Source organism: Crocodylus siamensis, chromosome 15 (genome assembly GCF_052110815.1).
Source record: "Crocodylus siamensis isolate JL-2025a chromosome 15, ASM5211081v1, whole genome shotgun sequence".
NCBI classification, from domain to species: domain Eukaryota; kingdom Metazoa; phylum Chordata; order Crocodylia; family Crocodylidae; genus Crocodylus; species Crocodylus siamensis.
Genome location: NC_143409.1, coordinates 51,487,471 through 51,505,341, shown reverse-complemented (window position 1 = coordinate 51,505,341; position 17,871 = coordinate 51,487,471). Strand labels below are relative to the sequence as shown.

The 17,871-nt window shown below is 49.6% G+C and overlaps 1 protein-coding gene and 1 long non-coding RNA gene across 2 annotated transcripts; one reads left to right on the top strand and one right to left on the bottom strand.

Moving 5' to 3' along the window:
• Positions 1 to 863: 863 nt before the first annotated feature.
• Positions 864 to 17,713, bottom strand: LOC149852773 (uncharacterized). The gene is made up of 3 exons (XR_016439436.1): positions 17,575 to 17,713; positions 15,916 to 16,027; positions 864 to 1,092 (listed from the first exon to the last, which is right to left on the bottom strand). It is a non-coding gene; the product is annotated as an uncharacterized LOC149852773 (long non-coding RNA).
• Positions 1,813 to 6,944, top strand: LOC149852774 (olfactory receptor 2B8-like). Its single transcript, XM_090029494.1, has 2 exons — positions 1,813 to 1,905; positions 6,000 to 6,944. Exons 1-2 carry the CDS (start codon positions 1,813 to 1,815, stop codon positions 6,942 to 6,944), a joined length of 1,038 nt encoding a protein of 345 aa, XP_089885620.1.
• Positions 17,714 to 17,871: the final 158 nt, after the last annotated feature.

The window sequence follows — 17,871 nt, the reverse complement described above, 5'->3', positions numbered from 1 at the left end:
CAGGAGGGGAACTAGGAACAGAGACCAGAGGAGTTGGCTGCATAGGTTGCTGGCTTGCCCTTGCACACATGCATCCTTCCCTTTCTCTCTCCTTTCTCCATCCGTCCACCTCAAGCATACATCTCTTCCATCACGTCTGTCTTTCGAACCCTCTCCCTCAAGCTAACTCTTCCCCTCTCTCGCACGCTGAGCCAGATTGATGGATCCCATAGCTGTAAGATGCAGGTTATGAATATCTGTTCAACCACCACAGCTGCCCCACTCCCATCTCTGTGAGACTCTCCTGAAGCAAAGCGCCAGCTGAGGCAGCGTCCCAGAGTCAGGCAGAGGCAGTGCTGGCACACAGGAAGGGCTCAAGATTGGATTTTATCCCTGCCTGCCAAAAAGACCCTTCGAAATTGAGCTGGACCACTCCAAATTGCATTTCCCTCCGTGCCAAAGCAGACTTGGGCTGTCAGAACAGGGCAGCAGGCACCACAAGCCAGACTGCGCTGCAACTGGAGCATCCTAGTTGCCAGGAACCAGCCAGGTAGCCAGCAGGCAGCAAATGGAGGTGAGTCCAGAGGCTTTTCTTTCCAACCATTTGTTCAGGAGGACAGTAAGTATTGCTCAGAGAGTCCAGAAGCTTGGGAGTTTGTCCAGTTGCTTTTTAGCTCTTTTAAATGGGGATAACAGCACCCCCATGCCTTACAGGGGCTTTGAGAGGATAAATGCATTAAAGACGGTTGCAGGGATATATATTATAGCTGTGTTGGTCTAATACAGACAAACAAAACTCTTGGATCAGAGACAAGTATCTTTTATTAGATCAACTAAATAATAGGAAAAATGTTTTTTCTTTGCAAGCTTTCAGGTCTCTATACTCTTCTTCAGGCTGAGGGGAAAACACTTCCACTCTCTACCTCCCCTATGCAAAATGTTATTTCTTTTCTAGCTAGGAGAACTTTTACAATCTTTGAATTTTAGGAACTCCCAGTTTGTATAATATTTTCCTGTATAGCGCTGAGGAGCAAACTAATATGCAGCATCCACATGCAGTTGATAGAACTGGACTTTCCTGGAGATCAGCTTAGCTCTGGCATCAAGAATTACCTGCAAAATATCAATGTTAAAATGTCCTTGTGTTTTGATTCTGGTTCTGCATGATAATAAAAACAGGTAGTGAATTCTCTGAAATTCATGCAACAGCATTAAACTATGGCCACTAAGGTGCTGCCATAAAAATGATTAGTAAGTCATTGAGAATGATTGATAATTCAGGCATGACAACCATATGCTTAAAGACAACAAATATAATACAAATATGTTAAAATATTTTTAACATGCGTGGAGCTCGTTGCTTTGTGATGTTACTGAGGGCAGAAGAAATATTTATTCTAGAAACCATTTCCTATTTAGGGAGGGAACTACAGCTCTATTGTATACTATAAACTTCCTTAATGCCATACACTGTTTCTATGATGACCCCAAAAATTACTATGGAGATGCATGGTAGTTAATTATGAGTAACTAAAAAAATCTCAGGGGAATATACAAATTATGTCGTCTTCAAGGCTCAGAGGATGAAGCTACATACTGAGATGTGTGTTTCTGCTGAAGTCTCTTGAGATACCTGTTGGTCACTGAAATTAGCTCATGTGACAAATTCTCTTTGGTTCTAATGTTTGTGCGGTAATGTGTCATCCAAGATTTAACCCCAAATCAGTGATGCTCAGCCTCTGGCCTGAAGGCTGAATGCAGCCCACGGGGCCACGTCGTCCAGCCTGCAGGTGTCGATTTGCAGGTGGGGGAACAGTGGGAGCATAAATCGCCATGGCTCTGGAGGCCACAGCAATTAAAGCTGCCACCACTCCCCTGCCATTAAGCATCCGAAGCCGTGGGCAGCTCCACAGGTGGGATAACACGGTGCGACATGCAGAGTCATTCTAGTGCGAGGGGTCGGATCTGGTATGTGTGGGGTCATTCTGGGCACATGGCTAGACCTTGGGTACATAGCGTTTCTCCAGCACATGGGTCAGATTTTACATGTGCAGGTTGTCCCACAGCCATATCCACTGTGCACAGGGTTTGATCTGGTGCCAAAGGGGTCACTTCACAGCTGGATCCAACATGCCAACCCCAGAGGTTCTGGCCTCTGGATCCACCCTGCCTCTGCCACCTGGTCCCCAGGGCCAGGAGGCTGAGCGTCACTGCTCTAAGTTAATCATTTTTATTTTACTGACAGGTCCTAGACATACAGAAATAAGAGCTTGCTCAGAGGTAAGACACCTGGCCTAGGGGCTAAGCCTAAAGCAGACTGAAAGTGCAGGAGAGAGACTAAACTTGCTCGGGGACAAGATGCAAAGGAGAAGGGCTGAGCCAATTTTAGGGGAGAGACATTCTCCAAACAGTCAGACTTTAACAAAGTCTGGGTCATAGAGAGGTGGCTCAATGATAAATAGGCACCTAAGGGCGCTTGAACATGTGACAGTCATCACAACGTACATGTGATGAACATGTCATTTGTGTGACTTAATGGCGGCACACTTTACACGTGTACCAGTTTGGGGGGTTTAAATCTGTCTGCTTGGTTACAACTACATCCCAACATAGTTTAGTTTGCAACATTACAAATTACGATGCAGCTGTCTGCTCACCTCCCAGCTGCAGGAGAGGCAGGCATGCTCCACAGAATAAAAGGATCGGGCCCCTCAACACTTCTGCCTTCAGCAGGCTCTTGCGGCAAGCAGGATGCCTGGGGTCACCCAGGCTTGCAGCTGGGGCAGTGCAAGAAGGTGGCAGGATGGTGGCTGAGTGTGCTAAGGCTGGAGAAGGTGGTGGGGATGGGGCATGGGACCACCCAAGCAAGCTACTAGCTGGTCAGGTGCTGCCCCAGCTCAGAGGTGCCCAATCCAATCCTTCCTCAAGCCCACTCGGACTTTCAGCATCCTGTGGTCCCTTCTGCCTTCTCCAGGTGCCAGCATACCTAGCTTGCCCCTGGGGCAGTGCAGGGAGGTGGGAGGAAAGCGGCTGGGTGTGCTCCCAGCCAGAGAACATGGCGGGGACAATGTACCTGACAAAGTCTGGGTGGGCTGAGGGAAACATTAGACCAGGTGCCTCTGAGTTAGGGCAGCACCCAGCCAGCTAATAGCCCATGCGGACATCCAGCACCCTACGCACCATCCCTGATGCCTTCTCTGGCTGCCAGCACACCCAGCTGCCCTTCTGCCATCTTCGTGCTGCCCCATGGGCAAGCCAGCCCATTCTCAGGCAGCCCCACACGTTCTGCCACCCACAGAGACCTGCTGAAGGCAGAAGTGGCGAGGGGCCTGATCCTTTTTTTCTTTTCTGGAGGAGGAGCCTATCCACTGCTCCCATGGCTGAGGGGCAAGCAGCCAGTGGCCTGAGCAGTCCCTGAGCTGTGGGGAGCCCTGGCCCTGCTCTCCACAGCAGCGGGGCCCGGGTGGGCTCCTAGTAGGCCGGGTGCTGCCCCAGCTTAAATTGAGATGAGTGCTGCCTCTGAGCTGAGGCAGCACCCAGCCTGCTAGCAGGCTGCCCAAGTGGGGAAAATTTAAAAAGGATTGGGCCCCTCACCATAATGTGACTGAAAAGTTGAAACAATAGACTGTAAACTGTAAGAATAAAACCCTGAGGATTAAACCCCCATCTCATGTACAAGTACCCTAAAGTATCACGCTGGTATTCTGAGGGCTGTATCCCACATTTATTATCAAGATCAAGATGTGGCAAGTGAATACAGGCAAGTGCCCTAGTGAACCAGAGTGTGAAACCGGCCTTGGGCTGGCCATCAGAAGACAACTGAGTCACCTGGGAGGCAGAGGCACCAATACATTTAGTGCATTAGCTGCGAATGACCATGTGTTGCCAAGTGAGAATAATGTTGTTGGTATAGCTCAGTGATTCACAAAGGCTGAGAGCCAAAAGGGCAACAAAAGTGCACCATGAAATCCCATTACGGGTAAATGCTGTCCTCCACTGCCTGGCACCCTCTGACAGCTCCAGCTACTCCAGCAGTACCTGTGACTGCTCCTCTGAGGGCTACAAGTACTGCTTCTGCCCCCTGCGCCCCTTACCCATCCCCAAGGAGCCCCTGGGTCTAGACAGAAGTGCAGCTCCCAGAGCTAACTCATGGCGATTCATAGAAAGTGCCATGAGTTAGAAGACAGGGCCACACAGGAAAGCTGCTTGCCGCTGCGAGCTCCGCGCTTCCTTGGAGATGTGTCCCCTGCACACACGGGAGCGCTGCGGGCAGCAGTATGGGGTGCTTGCCCTCACCGCTGCCGTGTATGCGGGAGATGTGTCACCAGGGCATTGTGGAGCTTGCAGCAGCAAGCAACTTTCCTGAACGGCTGTGCTCTGCCCTGTAGCACTCGGTCACACTCACCAGGCTGTGGAGACCCCAAATGAGGGCAGCAGGGCAGGAACCAGAGCCTCAGCATGCACCCACCCCACCCCCACCCCATGCACAGATTTGGGGGACATGGGTCCCTCCTTCCCCTGGGGCATATGTGCCGCAGCAGGGAGCTGGTCCTCTCTGCCCAACCCTGCTGCAGCCAGTAGCAGGGAGGCGCCGATGTGCTCTGCACCACTGCAGCAGCCTCTGCCTTGTGTCAGAGACCCAGGCCCTATAGCCCTGGCAGCCGAGGGGCCCTCCACCAGGGCTGGGGGGGCAGGAGCTGTGGGTGGGGGACAAGGGGCCCCAGCTGGGCTGGGGGGCTATGCGGGGGAGTGAGAAGCACAAGCAGGGTCTGGGAGGCTGTGGGTGGGGAGTGAGGGGAACCATCCTGAGCCTTCGTTGGGAAGGACAGCATATAAATAGTACAAACAAATTAAGGACTCTCCTCTGAGGCAAGGGGCCTAGCAGTTAGGCTCTACAGTGCCAACATGCCTCTGACACTCTGCGCTTGTTCACCCTTGAGAAACGCATTCATTGACACTTGTTGTTATAATTGTGGTTTAGGGCTGAGGCTTCTCATAATCTCAGTCGGTTAGGATCTATGCAGAAGAGCCCCTTTCTCAAACAGCGTAAAGTGTAAGTATCCATATTTCTATGACAAATTCATAGAATTGGGATGGGCATCTGGCTGGGGTCATCTGACCCCAGCGCTCTTTCCTGCCTACTCAGGGGATCGGACTCGATGATCTGTTGAGGTCCCTTCCAACCCCAGCATCTACGAATCTGTGATCCTAGCATTTATGAAATTCCTTTTTCCCCATGTGTGTCCTAGTCTACCATCAATAAACTCAAATTCATTTATCTATGAGCTATCCATTCTCAGGCATATAGATCCCATTTTCCTATTACTGTATTTACTTGAATCTAAGACAGCCCTGAATTTAAGATGACCCCCAATTATTAGATTGTAGACATGGAAAGTTATAAATTTGTTTTAATTTTCTAGGCTAGAATCTAATTATGGAGGGTCTTCTCAAATTCATCCCTCCCACCACTGTCACAGAGAAAAGTAGTGGCAGCGGAAGCAGTGACTAGGGGACAGGCAGCCTGCCCCAGCCCCTTGTCCCCCTCATATCCCCTCCATGCCTGCCTCCCTGCCACTCTTATCCCCAAGCACACCCACACACAACATACACCCTTCCCCACACTCTCCCATGCACCCCCTACCTGCCACAGGAGCCACGCTGACCCCATCCACAGCCACAGCAGTTTGCCTGGCCTGTACTTGAGTCTCAGACAAGAAGTTTTTCACTCCATACTGAATTGAGGGCGGGCACCTCAACTTACACGTGCGTCGATATGGTATGTGCCGTAGATGACCCCTGAGATCTGTGACAACTCTTATTCTATGATCCACTTTTCTGTAACAAAACTATCCCTCAGCACAGAGATCCCACCGCTCGCACCAAGTGGGCCTGACAGTCTATAAAATGCCACAAGTAGGAACGATCCCTTCCGAGTAAACACAGCGCTGTCAGTGAATTTTTCCCTTCCTCTCTCTAGCTGCTCCTTTCATCCTTACCTTTGTCCTTTCTCCCAGCAGGAAGAAAGAGGCAATGGGAGCTCCCAGGGAGTGTTCATCCTGCTGGGGCTTTCTGACAAGCCGTACCTGGAGAAGTTGCTCTTTGTGGTCTTTCTCATAACCTACATCGTGACATTGCTGGGGAACCTGGCCATTATTGTGGTTTCACGATTGGATCCTAGTCTCCATACCCCCATGTACTTCTTCCTCAGCAATCTCTCTCTCCTGGATATCTGTTACACCACCAGCACTGTGCCTCAGATGCTGATGAACTTCCGGAGCACTCTCAAGACCATCTCCTGGGCCGGCTGCGTGGCGCAGCTCTTCGTCTTCCTTGGCCTGGGGTCCATCGAGTGTGTCCTGCTGGCAGTCATGGCCTATGACCGATATGCAGCCGTCTGCCAGCCCCTGCGCTACACCAGCATCATGAACCACCGCCTCTGCTGGCTGATGGCATCTGCCTCCTGGCTAAGTGGCCTCACCAATTCCCTTGTGCAGACTAGCCTCTTGCTGCGGGTGCCCTTATGTGGACGGAACCGGGTTGACCACTTCTTTTGTGAGGTGCCAGCTCTGCTCAAACTGGCCTGTGCCGATACCTCCATCAATGAGATTGGGCGGCTTGTCGCCTCTGTGGTGTTGTTACCAATGCCTCTGGGCCTTATCCTAGTCTCCTATGGCCATATTGGGGCTGCTGTAATGAGGATCCGCTCAGCTGAGGGCAGGCGCAAGGCCTTTAATACCTGCACGTCCCACTTAATGGTGGTATCACTTTTCTATGGCACGGCCACCTATATGTACATGCAGCCCCCATTCCACAAACCCCGTAACCAGAGCAAGTTGGTTTCACTTTGCTATGGTCTCATCACCCCAATGCTGAACCCCCTGATCTATACACTGAGGAACAAGGACGTGCATGGGGCCCTAAGAAGAATAATAGGAAAGCAGTTCTGGATGCAGAGGACATAAGCCAGAACAATGAAAAGGGACTGCCTGGCTGGAGTTGCGGCCAAATGGGATAGAGAGCCCACTCCTCCAGTTGAGGTATGGTTCTAACCTGGTCTGAAGAATGAGAAACTTGTATTTTCTGCTCTAGGTCATTATTTCCAGCCCAGCTCAGTAGTGCCTGGCAGTTTTTACAGTCTGCAAGTTGATGTGTGTCTGGATTGAAATGAGCTCAGTGGAGGGACAACCCCAGTATCCCCAGGAGGCTGCTGCAGCTGACAGCTTTTTCAGAGGGGGTGCAAGTGAGCACCCATCCAGCATACCTTGCAGTGGACAAGTGTGTCAGGGAGTGTTTGTACTCATGCATTGGGAGTTTCAGGGGTAGGTCACCTGTGACTGGAGGCATTTTCATTTTGTTTGCTTTCCCTTTTCTCCTAAACATGAGTCCAGTAAGGGTCAGTAACCGGGCCTTGGCCAAACTCTGCAGCATGCTTGTCTGACTTGGTTGCATGTGTGTGCTTGGAAACATACTTTTGCATTCCCAGAGACTGGGGGAATGATGAGGGGATGGAGTTTTAAGAAGAAAGAGAACAAAGCTGGTTGTCAGAAAGATAGATTTTACTGAATAAACAGTGCAAGGGAGCTCACTGATAACAAGTGTCAGCAAAAGTGTTGGGGGGAACGGCAGTCGAGTTCTGACCATATACAAGAGCAGCCAGTTAGGGTGCAGACAGAAGTGACAATTTTCATGCGATGTGACCCCTGAAAGTGCTCTGCAGCCATGCCATAATGCACATGAACAGCTGCAGAGTGCTTTGAAAATGGCCAATTGCATGGAAAAGTAACCCTTGTTCAATCAGGTAAGAAGTGAAGGGATTCTAAATTAGACTGCCATAGGCAGCTTTTATTGCTGCGAGGGTTACATGTCATGCCCCTGGTTTGCCACAGGGAGGAGGCAGAGTCTCCTTCTTGCGCCGCCAAGAGCACAGCCCAGGGAGGCCCTGGCCAGCATCCCCACCCCCAGGGAGAGGGTCCCCAGTGCCAGATGTCATCGCTCAAGGGGTCCTCTCCCTGAAAGAGACTCTGGGAGCCCAACCAGCTGCTGGTGCCTCCAGGTGGGCAAGGGACCGAGCCCAGAGACACCAGCTGGCCCCGCTATCAACCTCCCAGAGCAGGTTACAGAACTGCCTGCCTCCTGGCCTCAGCCAGTGGATGGAGGCTCAGAGCCCCCAGCAAACCCTGAACATCTGTTGACTTTCGATGCCACTGTTCCTTTAAATGCTTTGTGTAAAGTGCTTAAAGTTACAGCATGATCAATAACTTCTGTAAGCGCCCTTAGGGGAGGAAGGGGGAGAAGCAATGCTATAGGAGATGCCCAGACGACTGCCCACTGGGGGTCTTTAAGAGGAGGTTAGATGAACACCTTGCTGGGGTCGTTTGACCACAGTAATCTTTCCTGCCATGGCAGGGGGTAGGACTAGATGATCTACTCAGGTCCCTTCCAACCCTAGAAACTACGAAACTGTAAGCGCTAACATTTTCAGAGGGACATCGCAAGTCTGTCAAGGGGTGCCTGGAGCACAGAAAAAATTGGACAAGTCTGTTAAACTAATTTAAATCTGCCTGGAATGGTTCTAAAGTGGACCTGGAAAATAAGGCAGACAAGGTTCTTTAGTAGGTGTGATATCTTTTATTAGACCAACTAAATAGTTCATAGATTTCATAGACATTAGGGCTGGAAGAGACCTTGGGAGATCTTCGAGTTCAGTCTCCTGCCCTAAGGGCAGGAAGTCAGCTGGGGTCAAAGGATCCCAGCAACATAAGCATCCAAATGTTTCTTTAGAGTCCAGAGTAAGTGCTTGCACCACCTCGGGAGGGAGTCTATTCCAGGCCTTGGGGGCTCGAACAGTAAAGAAGTTTTTCCTTATGTCCAGCTTAAAACAATCTTGGAGGAGTTTGTGACCATTGGACCTTGCCAGCCCTTAGGGCACTCTGGTGAACAGGCATTCCTCCAGATCCTGATGTACATCCCTTATGTACTTATAGGCAGCCACTAGGTCACTGCTGAGCCTGCACTTTTCCAGGCTGAAGAGTCCCATGCCTTTCAGCCTCTCATCATAAGGCCTGTTCTCCTGCCCTGGAATCATGGCGTGGCTCTCCTCGGGACTCTCTCAAGCTTCTCCACATCCTTTTTAAATTGTGGAGCCCAGAACTGATGCAGTACTCCAGCTGCAGTCTCACCAAGGCCAAGTACAGCGGGAGGATGACATCCTGAGTTTTACTTGAGAAGCATCTATGGATGCAAGCCAGAGTTTTGTTTGCTTTACCAGCTGCAACATCGCATCGATGGATCATGTTCATCTTGTGGTCAATCATGACCCCCAAGTCCCTTTTGGCCATGGTGCTAGCGAGCATAGCACTGCTGAGCCTATAAACGTGATGAGGGTTTTTGACCAGCCAGAGAAGTGGGGTCCACTTTTGAACCATTCCAGGCAGATTTAAACTAGTTTAACAGACTTGTCCAATTTTTTCTGCACTCAAGGCACCCCTTGACAGACTTGCGATGTCCCTCTGAAAATGTTAGCACTTAGTTTTCACTCACTCTTTGACTATCGAAAAATAATAGAGCAATTCTCAATTGCAAAGAATTCAGAAAGACAATAATGGGTCAGAGTGTTATGACACTATGGATTCAGGATTGGAGATCTCTGGGTTTATTTTGCAATCATATTTGCACGTCTAATATTCCTAACACCGGGCGACACCCCATGGCATCCTTGAAAGGTTCTCAAGGCTCCCCAGTTGAGACTCCCTGGTCTATACTCTGGGAAAGCAGTTCTACCTCCAATCCACTTCAGTTGCAGGCTTAGCAAACATAGCTGCTCTTACTACCATCTTTCCACCCCCCAATGAAGCCCTATCCAAGCAAGCTAGGACAATTTGAGTAAGAGTTAGTGTTGGGGCTAGGAAGAGGAAGTACAGCTATGGGCCTCCTTTATGACTTCATGTAAATCACACCACCTCCCTTTCTGTGCCTTTCATCCTTTGCCAGCGTACAGTGCTCTTTATGGGCAGTCCCATATGTCTCTGTGCAGCACCCAGTACAGGGAGGCTCTGATCTCAGCTTGATGCAGGGAATGTCTCTTCCTGTGTTTGTGAAGCATCTGGCAGAATGAGGCCATGATCTAAATGGGGAGCTTTGGGTCCTCTTGTTAAGTGTAGACTCAGAGTACGCCTGAGAGGGGGATTTGTGTGTGGGTCTCTAGTGAGGAGCTATGGAAGAAGTTTCTTTGTGAAGGATGCACGGATGCTTCAAAACAATGAGGGTGAACACCGTTCTGGAGGTGGAAGAGCACTGATGTAGATTACAGGGGTTAGGAGGTAGATTTTCAAGACAGGTTGGCAGCTAATTCAGATAGTCATTTAGTATGATTGTTAATGGGATCTGTACACATTTAAATTGCATAGGTGATATTGTAAATACTGCTAACAATCTTGTATGCCTATATATTTTTGAAAATGTTTTCCTGAACTCCTCCATCTTTCAGGGTATATCCTCATTGTACACACAAAATCTAGCTTTAATTTATCTTGGAATCAAGTATCAATGAAGTTATGGTGACATGATGTAATAGGATAGGTGCCCCAGCAGCAGCCATGGCACCCCGTTCATGGTTACTCTCTGCTCCTCTTCTGATGTGGCTTTAGATACCCCCATCTACCCTTACCCATGAACGGCATGTGAGCTCAGCACCTTGCAGGGCATGGTGGTGGCGGGAGCACAGCAGTGGTAAGCAGGAGAGCTCCCACAGATGCCGCCAGCACTGTCGGTGGTGGAGTTGGTGAGAGGCAAGTGCTGACCAGGGGTTGGCAACCACCCGCAGACACTGCCAGCAGCATCAGCAGTGGCCAGCAGGGATCACAGACTGCCCACAGACACTGCTGGCAGTGTTGGCAGCAAGGTTGGCGAGCAGCAACCACCTGCAGGTGTTGCCACCAGCGTCGACAGCGCATTTTGGTAGGGGATGCACCACCACACTATGCGTTGCCTCTGCTCTAACCTGCCATGCCTTGATGCTCTTAATAAAATTTAGAAAGGGAGGCTGTCCCAGGGCCCTAAAGCAAGCTTTATGCTGGTCCCCTGCCCGCACATCTCCTCAGATCATTTGGGACTCACTGCAGACTTCACACATAATATACCAACCAGGCTCATACATGTCCCCTAGGACATCAATTGCCTTAGGGGCTAATCACAGGCTCCGAACTTCCCCTACAGCCATGCCCATGCCTTGAGGGTGCTTCCAGTCATACTTAAGTGAGCACCTTGCCCCATGCCACCAGGCTGCCTTAGACCTCCACTCCCTTGTTGGGTCCTTGGACTTCTCAGCTTCCAACCCCACTTCTCTGGCTGGTCCCTTTGGCCTTGACCCACCGCACCAGGCCTGGCTTCTCAGGCTCCGACCCTTGTCTCACCCTCTTGGGCTCGTACCTCCACCCTTCACAGACTCATGGTCCCTCTGGCCTCCAAACACTGTCTCTCTGGGCTGTGGCTCTCTAGCCCTTTCTCTGCCCATCATGAACTGTGGGTCCTTGACCCCAACTTTGCCTCTTATAGGGACTGGGTCCTTGGCCCTGTCTATCTCTGTTGCTTTCTCTACTGGTGGGCCGTTGGCCCTGAGTCTTGCCCTCTTGGCAAAACTGAAGCTTGTACCCAGCTTCAGCAAGCTCATGCCTCCGTGGCCCTCTGGGACCTCCATACCCCCTCTTTTGATGCCCACCCGGTCCACCGGTTTAAGCTATAAACAAAAATCATAAGCCGAACAGCTGCAACACAAACTACCCCACTCTGTTCACATACATCCCTGCCATACCTGCAGGGCCCCCATCAGCTCCAGAGACCTCCTGGCAGATTTCTGCAGGCTCCCAGCTTCAGAGCTCTTTCCCCTCCAACAGGGTCAAAATAACCACTGTGGTTCAGTCCTGGGCCTATATATCCCAGACCCTTTCTGTTTCCAGCCAGGTAACCTCCCCAGCTGCTCACAGCTCCTTTCTGATTAGGCTTGCTGGCTTCACCCCATGGTAGCTCACGGCTGCTGACTAGCTGCTGCAAGAGTGTCTGGCCAGCCAATTTTGCAGGCAGATCCTGGAGCCAGCTGCCACTTTCACTGGCTGAACCATCCCCTCCCCACCTCTGATTAATCTAGGGGTCCCCGCAGTCTCACCCCTTCACACATTTTTCCAGATGGCCCAAAACCACAGCTAAATTACCCTGATTAAGCCTGGGGAAACCATTAATTCGGATATTATTAAGCATGGATTAATGGCTTCCCAGACTTCCCAGGGTAATTAATCCATGGTTTCAGGCCATCCCAAGCTGGACATGGTCCCAGGCTGGCTATGGCAGGCAGCCGCAAAGCTGCAAGCAGCTGCACCGAGGTCCACAGACCCCCAGCACAGCTCATTGCCAGTGGCAAGTGCGTGCATACAACAAGCCATACCGGGGCTCCATGGACCTGGGTGCAGCTGCATACAACAAGCCATACCGGGGCTCCATGGACCTGGGTGCAGCTGCATACAACAAGCCATAGCGGGGCTCCATAGACCTGGGTGCAGCTGTTTGCCCTCTTCTAGCCACCAGCCACAGCCAGCCTGGGACCATGGTCCAGATACTGTGCAATCTCCCCACCGCCTGCTCTGGAACTGGGAAAAATGGGGGTCACCCATCTCTGCAGTTATGAATCTTAAGAGACAGGAAGGCCAAGGCAGGCCGGTAGATAATGTGCGGCCTTTAAGGTTCTGCCCGTACAGGAAGCTGGCTTTACACGAAGGAGATGGGAGCCTGGAAATCATCTCCCAGTGCTGGTAGCCATCAAGCAAAGGTAACACACATGCACACACAGGTACAAAATCTTTCAGATATTACTCTCAGTATTGAATATTGATCTAAACCCCAAAATGGTATTCCATCTCTATTTAATTTGAATGTGGATAAAAAGTTCCCTAAGTTTCTGGATTTTTCCTGGTTCCATTCAAACTTGAGCCTCTTCTTGATTTTTTGTGGAGAAAAAAAAAACTGTTCTGAATCCTCACTCTAGATTATGTAAGAGGTAAATGGAGCTGTTAAATTCTCTGAAACTAACTTTACCCCTAATTTTTGCCATTTTTCGCATAAATTATCAAGCAGTCATATACAATCCCTGCAGGTATCCCCATTTTCTCTATAATTAATAAGTAGTGACCTAAAATCACTTAATGGTATTTGCAAATAAAAGTTACACCACCTCTAATGTTCTCAGTATTTCAATCGTAAGATTACAGAACTCAGAAAGAGAAGTAACATGTTCGCTGAAAGCTGTCTTCTGAGCCAGAGTTAAGGTTTTTGAGCTTTTGCTTTTTCTTGGAGTGTTTAAAGTGACATTTCATCTACTTAAATTGCTGTAAGATAATACATAAATAGTGCAGAAACAAGCTGCCTTCTTTACAATCTACCTTACATTGCCATTTCTGTGTTCCTTAAGTCTCATCTTTCATTAATAATAGCAATTCATGAGATGAAGCTTATGCCTTACATGGGGCTGGTTCTCAGCAGGTATAAACTGACAAACATACTTGAAAGCCATATACAGATTTTCAGTAGCTGAGAAATTGTGACACATTGCAGATTTCATTTAAAGCAGGTACATCAAATGAATGAAGAATCTCTAGCGAGATTTCATTAGCTTAACTGTTCTGACGCTAAGAGGAGACATCAACACATTCACTTTTAGGTTCACATGATGAAAAGGGTCCAAGATCCCTTCTAAGCTTAAAAGCTCTTTGTAGCTGCTTATGAGAGTTTGTTTCAGCAAAACCTTCAATAGGATTTCCAAATACTGCCTGGCTCTGGTATTCACTGGAATTCAACCTTTACACTGCTTCAGAGCAAGGCCCTCCCGGTGCTTCTGCCCTCTAAGCTGCCCTTTCTTTCCCCTGAACAAAACTAAGTCAGGCTGCTTCACTTCCCTCCAGTCAACCCCATCTATGCAATGTCTATGCAAGAGATAGTTAGCTACATAATCTGAAGCTAGGCAGAAGACAGGGCAGATTTGCCCCTTATAAATAAGGGACTTCACAGCCTTATGCTTGTTGGCATCATTAGGCATAGATATTTCAGTCTTCTATGCATTTGGCCAGGTCCCAAACAGAAATTTCCAGGCTCAGTCCCTGGAGCCGACAACAGTTTTAGAAATCACTGGTATCCAAGAAGAGAGAATTGAAAGTCCTGGTTGTAGCATGCTGAATAATTGCAACTCCATCTGATGTCAATAGAAGCTGTGGGTGCTCATCCCATCTGGAGAACAGGCCTTTTGGGTCTATCGAAAGTACTGTGAGAGTGATTCACCACTGTTATGGTTACATTTAAAGTTGCTTTATAAGCCTAACGTTGGTTCCCCTTTTAAAGCTGACTGGTGTCATTGCCCTAAGCAGTGACAGGCTAGGTTTGTAACTGAGAAGCAGCTTTTCTACAAAATCTGGACTTAGGTAGACAATGAGTTCTTAAGTATTAGAAGTTCATTACAGTTCAGGATTTTTTCCCTTTTTTATACCCAAGAAAAGGTCTTTTATATGGGAGTATGTGTGTACTACCATGATCCAACCTTTGGCATTCTGGTTAATAAGCTGCCAACTTCCCTGTATTTGTTTTTCTGGAGGAAGCATGACGGCCCACATGGATGAGTCATGGCAGAGAGCTGGGCATCCTTCCATTGCATGTAGACATCAGAGCCTTGCACACAAAGCCATTATGTAACTGCAAGAGAATGGCTTTCTCCTGGCAAAAGGAGCATGGCTCCTTCTGCCGTTTGAAGGAGGCGTGGGTCCTATTGAGCACTAGCAGAGAACTAAGCTGTGGGTAAGAACTGCCTTAATTTCTTGCCGCTTCTGCTTAATAGGAAGCCAACGTGATTCCTATTAGTGAGGTTTGGAGCCTGCAGACACAGCTCCCAGCTCTTGAAGCTGCAAAGCAGCCAGTACCTACGATCAAAGCAATGGTTTATTGAAAAGATCTAAGCTGACAGGATGCCCAAGCCAGAGAAGACCTATATTTGCTTTCTGTGTTATGCTCTCTGGATTGTCCTGGAGTGTGCTGCAGAGGGTTCTGAATCACTCTTGTAATGGTCTACAATGGGGTCATCCATCTGGCAGCCCAGGGGCCTCTCCCCATTGCTGCACAATCCGGCAAACACGCACTCTGCAGGTAAATAACACGAGCCATTTGACGAAGCAGCACATAAAAAATAACAAGCATGGACAATGTCTGCAAATGACATTATTCATAGTAAATATATATAGTAATACTGCAAATAAGAGGTACTCCATTTGTCGGGGAAAGGCCTTACGTATACAGTGAGCAGATCATGTATGCGTTTGGCAAGAATAGTGCATTCAACTAGCATAGAGTATAGGGATAATAAACTCATACTATGTCTGCAGCCTCCCTGCCATGTGACATAGCACATGTGCTATGCAAGCAGCAAGCAGGACTGTACATCCTTCAGACAAAATATGCACATTCAGCAAACAGATGCCACAAATTTGTTAAATACTGTATATGTAGCAAACATGCACTGCAGCAAACACGCATGCATGGAGGTACATGCAGAATAAATGCAGAGCTAAAAGGAACAGAAATGAAATTCTCTGCTAGAGGCCGGGTCCATGCTGCAGATCAGTCTAGCTCTTTAAAAATGCCCTGGAAGCCTAGAACCAGCTTTTTGCCAGGGCTGGACAATAATCTCCGAGGCTCGTGGAGAAATATGCAGGTGCATGGAAACTCGTGATCCCTTGCTACTGTGACTTTTAGTATTTGCCTGAATAATCTTATTTACATTCCAGTTTAGAAGAAAACAAAGTCCATGCCTGAGAAAGCGCTTAGCAAAGGATTTTTTTTCTAGCATGTGATCTTTGCATTACTTGGAAAAGGACTTGCGGATCACTTTGGGATGGACAGGCTTACTTAGCAGGGAATTGCTCCTTGTATGCATCTGAAAGGTAGCAAAGGAAGCAGGTGAAATGGCACTGGGAGAGAGGATTCCTGGGTTCCGTCCTTAGGTCTACGACAGAAGGAGCTGTAATGGTTAGAGCAAATAGAAGAGCTGAGAATCAAGTCTCCTGGTTCTGGTCTTAACACTGGGAAGTTTTGGGCAGGGGTTGCGTTTAATTCCAATTAACCAAAACCATATATTACAATACGAGAGCACTTACAAGACAATAACCATAATTGCTATACCAGTATTTCTCAACCTGTGGGTCATCACACAAAATTGGGTCCCAAGAATACATGAGAGGGTTGCGAACAAACTTTAAGAATGGATTCTCCTTTAAAAGAAGGAAACCATGGGAAACGGTGGCTTTTCCCTCGCAGGCTGGCAGAGTTCCATCCTGCAAGGGGCTGCTTGGGGGCCCCCATGTCCCACACCCTGCCACGCCACACACTCAGCCCCTGCCCTGCACCCTGGGGGCCTGGCGGGAAGCTGGTCGGGAGTGAGGGGCACAGGGTTGGGACTGATCATCGATCTTTACAAATGGGTCGTGGTACAAAAAATGGTTGAGAACCACTGGGCAGGAGCAATGGCACTGGGAGGATTCTCGGGTTCTAGCTGTAGGTCTATGACAGGAAGGAGATGTCATGGTTAGAGCACACGGAAGAGCTGAGGGCGCAAGAAAAGAAAGCGACGCTGCCTTTAAAACCAAACCCAACCCATTTGCAAGGGGAGTGGGGGTGCTGCAATTCTCCAAAAAATAAGGCAACTTTAAAAAACCAAAATACAAAACAGGTCCAATTCCACTTATTATATGCAGAGTTGACAACACTGGCTAAGAGTCAGGCCTCTTACTTTCTGGTCTTAACATGAGAAAGGGGTGCATGCGTGTGCATGTTCTGGCCTTAACGCTGGGGGGGAGGTGGGGGGGGTGTCCAAAACAATATGATAACATTCACAACAATAACAGTAACAATAATAATACAGCGAAGCACCTGAATGGGCAGACACATAGGGCTAGGCAGCTAGAAACCCACCTGGCCAACCTGGCAACAGGCGTTTGGAGACTGGCAATGCTCTTTGGGTCCAGTGGACAGTAGCACGGGATTTGGCTTAGGGACCTGCCCTGTCCCCACTGAAGCCATGCACATGCACGCACGTGTGCGGGCACAACCATGAGCACATGCAAGGCTGCAGGGGGAGGGGGTGAAGACAGACCAAGGACCAGCAGGGCGACCACGACAGACGAGGGAGGTCGGGAATGAACAGGGGTCCTGGAAAGGGGGCGGGGTTACCATAAGGGGGCGGGGTCAGCGCTGCGGGGGTGGAGCCGGGGCTTTCCTCCCTCGCGTCTCTCCGCCCCCAGGGTCAGACTATTCCCACCAGTGGGGGGGGATGGGGAAGAAATGATGAAAGCCTCCGTCTCCTGCCTGCACTGATGTGGTGAAAGGGGCGGGAAACGCCACAGCGCGGGGAGGAGAAACAATCTCTCATTCCTGTCGGAGACATGAAGTGAATTTACCTCCCTCCCGCCATTAGGGACAGAATTGGACGGTCCAACCCCCGCTCTTCACTGGGAGGCGGAAGAGCCTTCCACTTGCAGGGGTGGGGGGAGGAGAGGGAGCATCAAATACCTGTCAGAAGGTCGAAGCGAGAGGAATGCTTTAGGGCAAAGAGGCCACAACGAAATAGGGCAGCGGCTCAGCAGATCAACTGGAAGTCAAACTAGCGCTTTTTCTGCATGCAGGGTTCCCGCTCCCCCCTCCCGCGTCCCGAATGGTTCGCTCCACCGCGAGTGCAGCCAGAGGAGGAGCGGGGGTGGGGCCTGGTGGGGTGGGACGTTCGGTTGCTATGGGTTCGCTTCCGGCGGCAGCAGGCGGAAGTGGCTGGAACCTGGTGGCTGTTGCGAGTCGGGTCGGGGTGGGGGCGCC

Coding starts and splice junctions, on each gene's coding strand:
- LOC149852774 (XM_090029494.1), top strand. CDS start 1,813: ATGGCTCTGGAGGCCACAGCAATTAAAGCTGCCACCACTCCCCTGCCA. Junction 1,906..5,999: donor TCCACAGGTGGGATAACACG/GTGCGACATGCA, acceptor TTCTCCCAGCAG/GAAGAAAGAGGCAATGGGAG.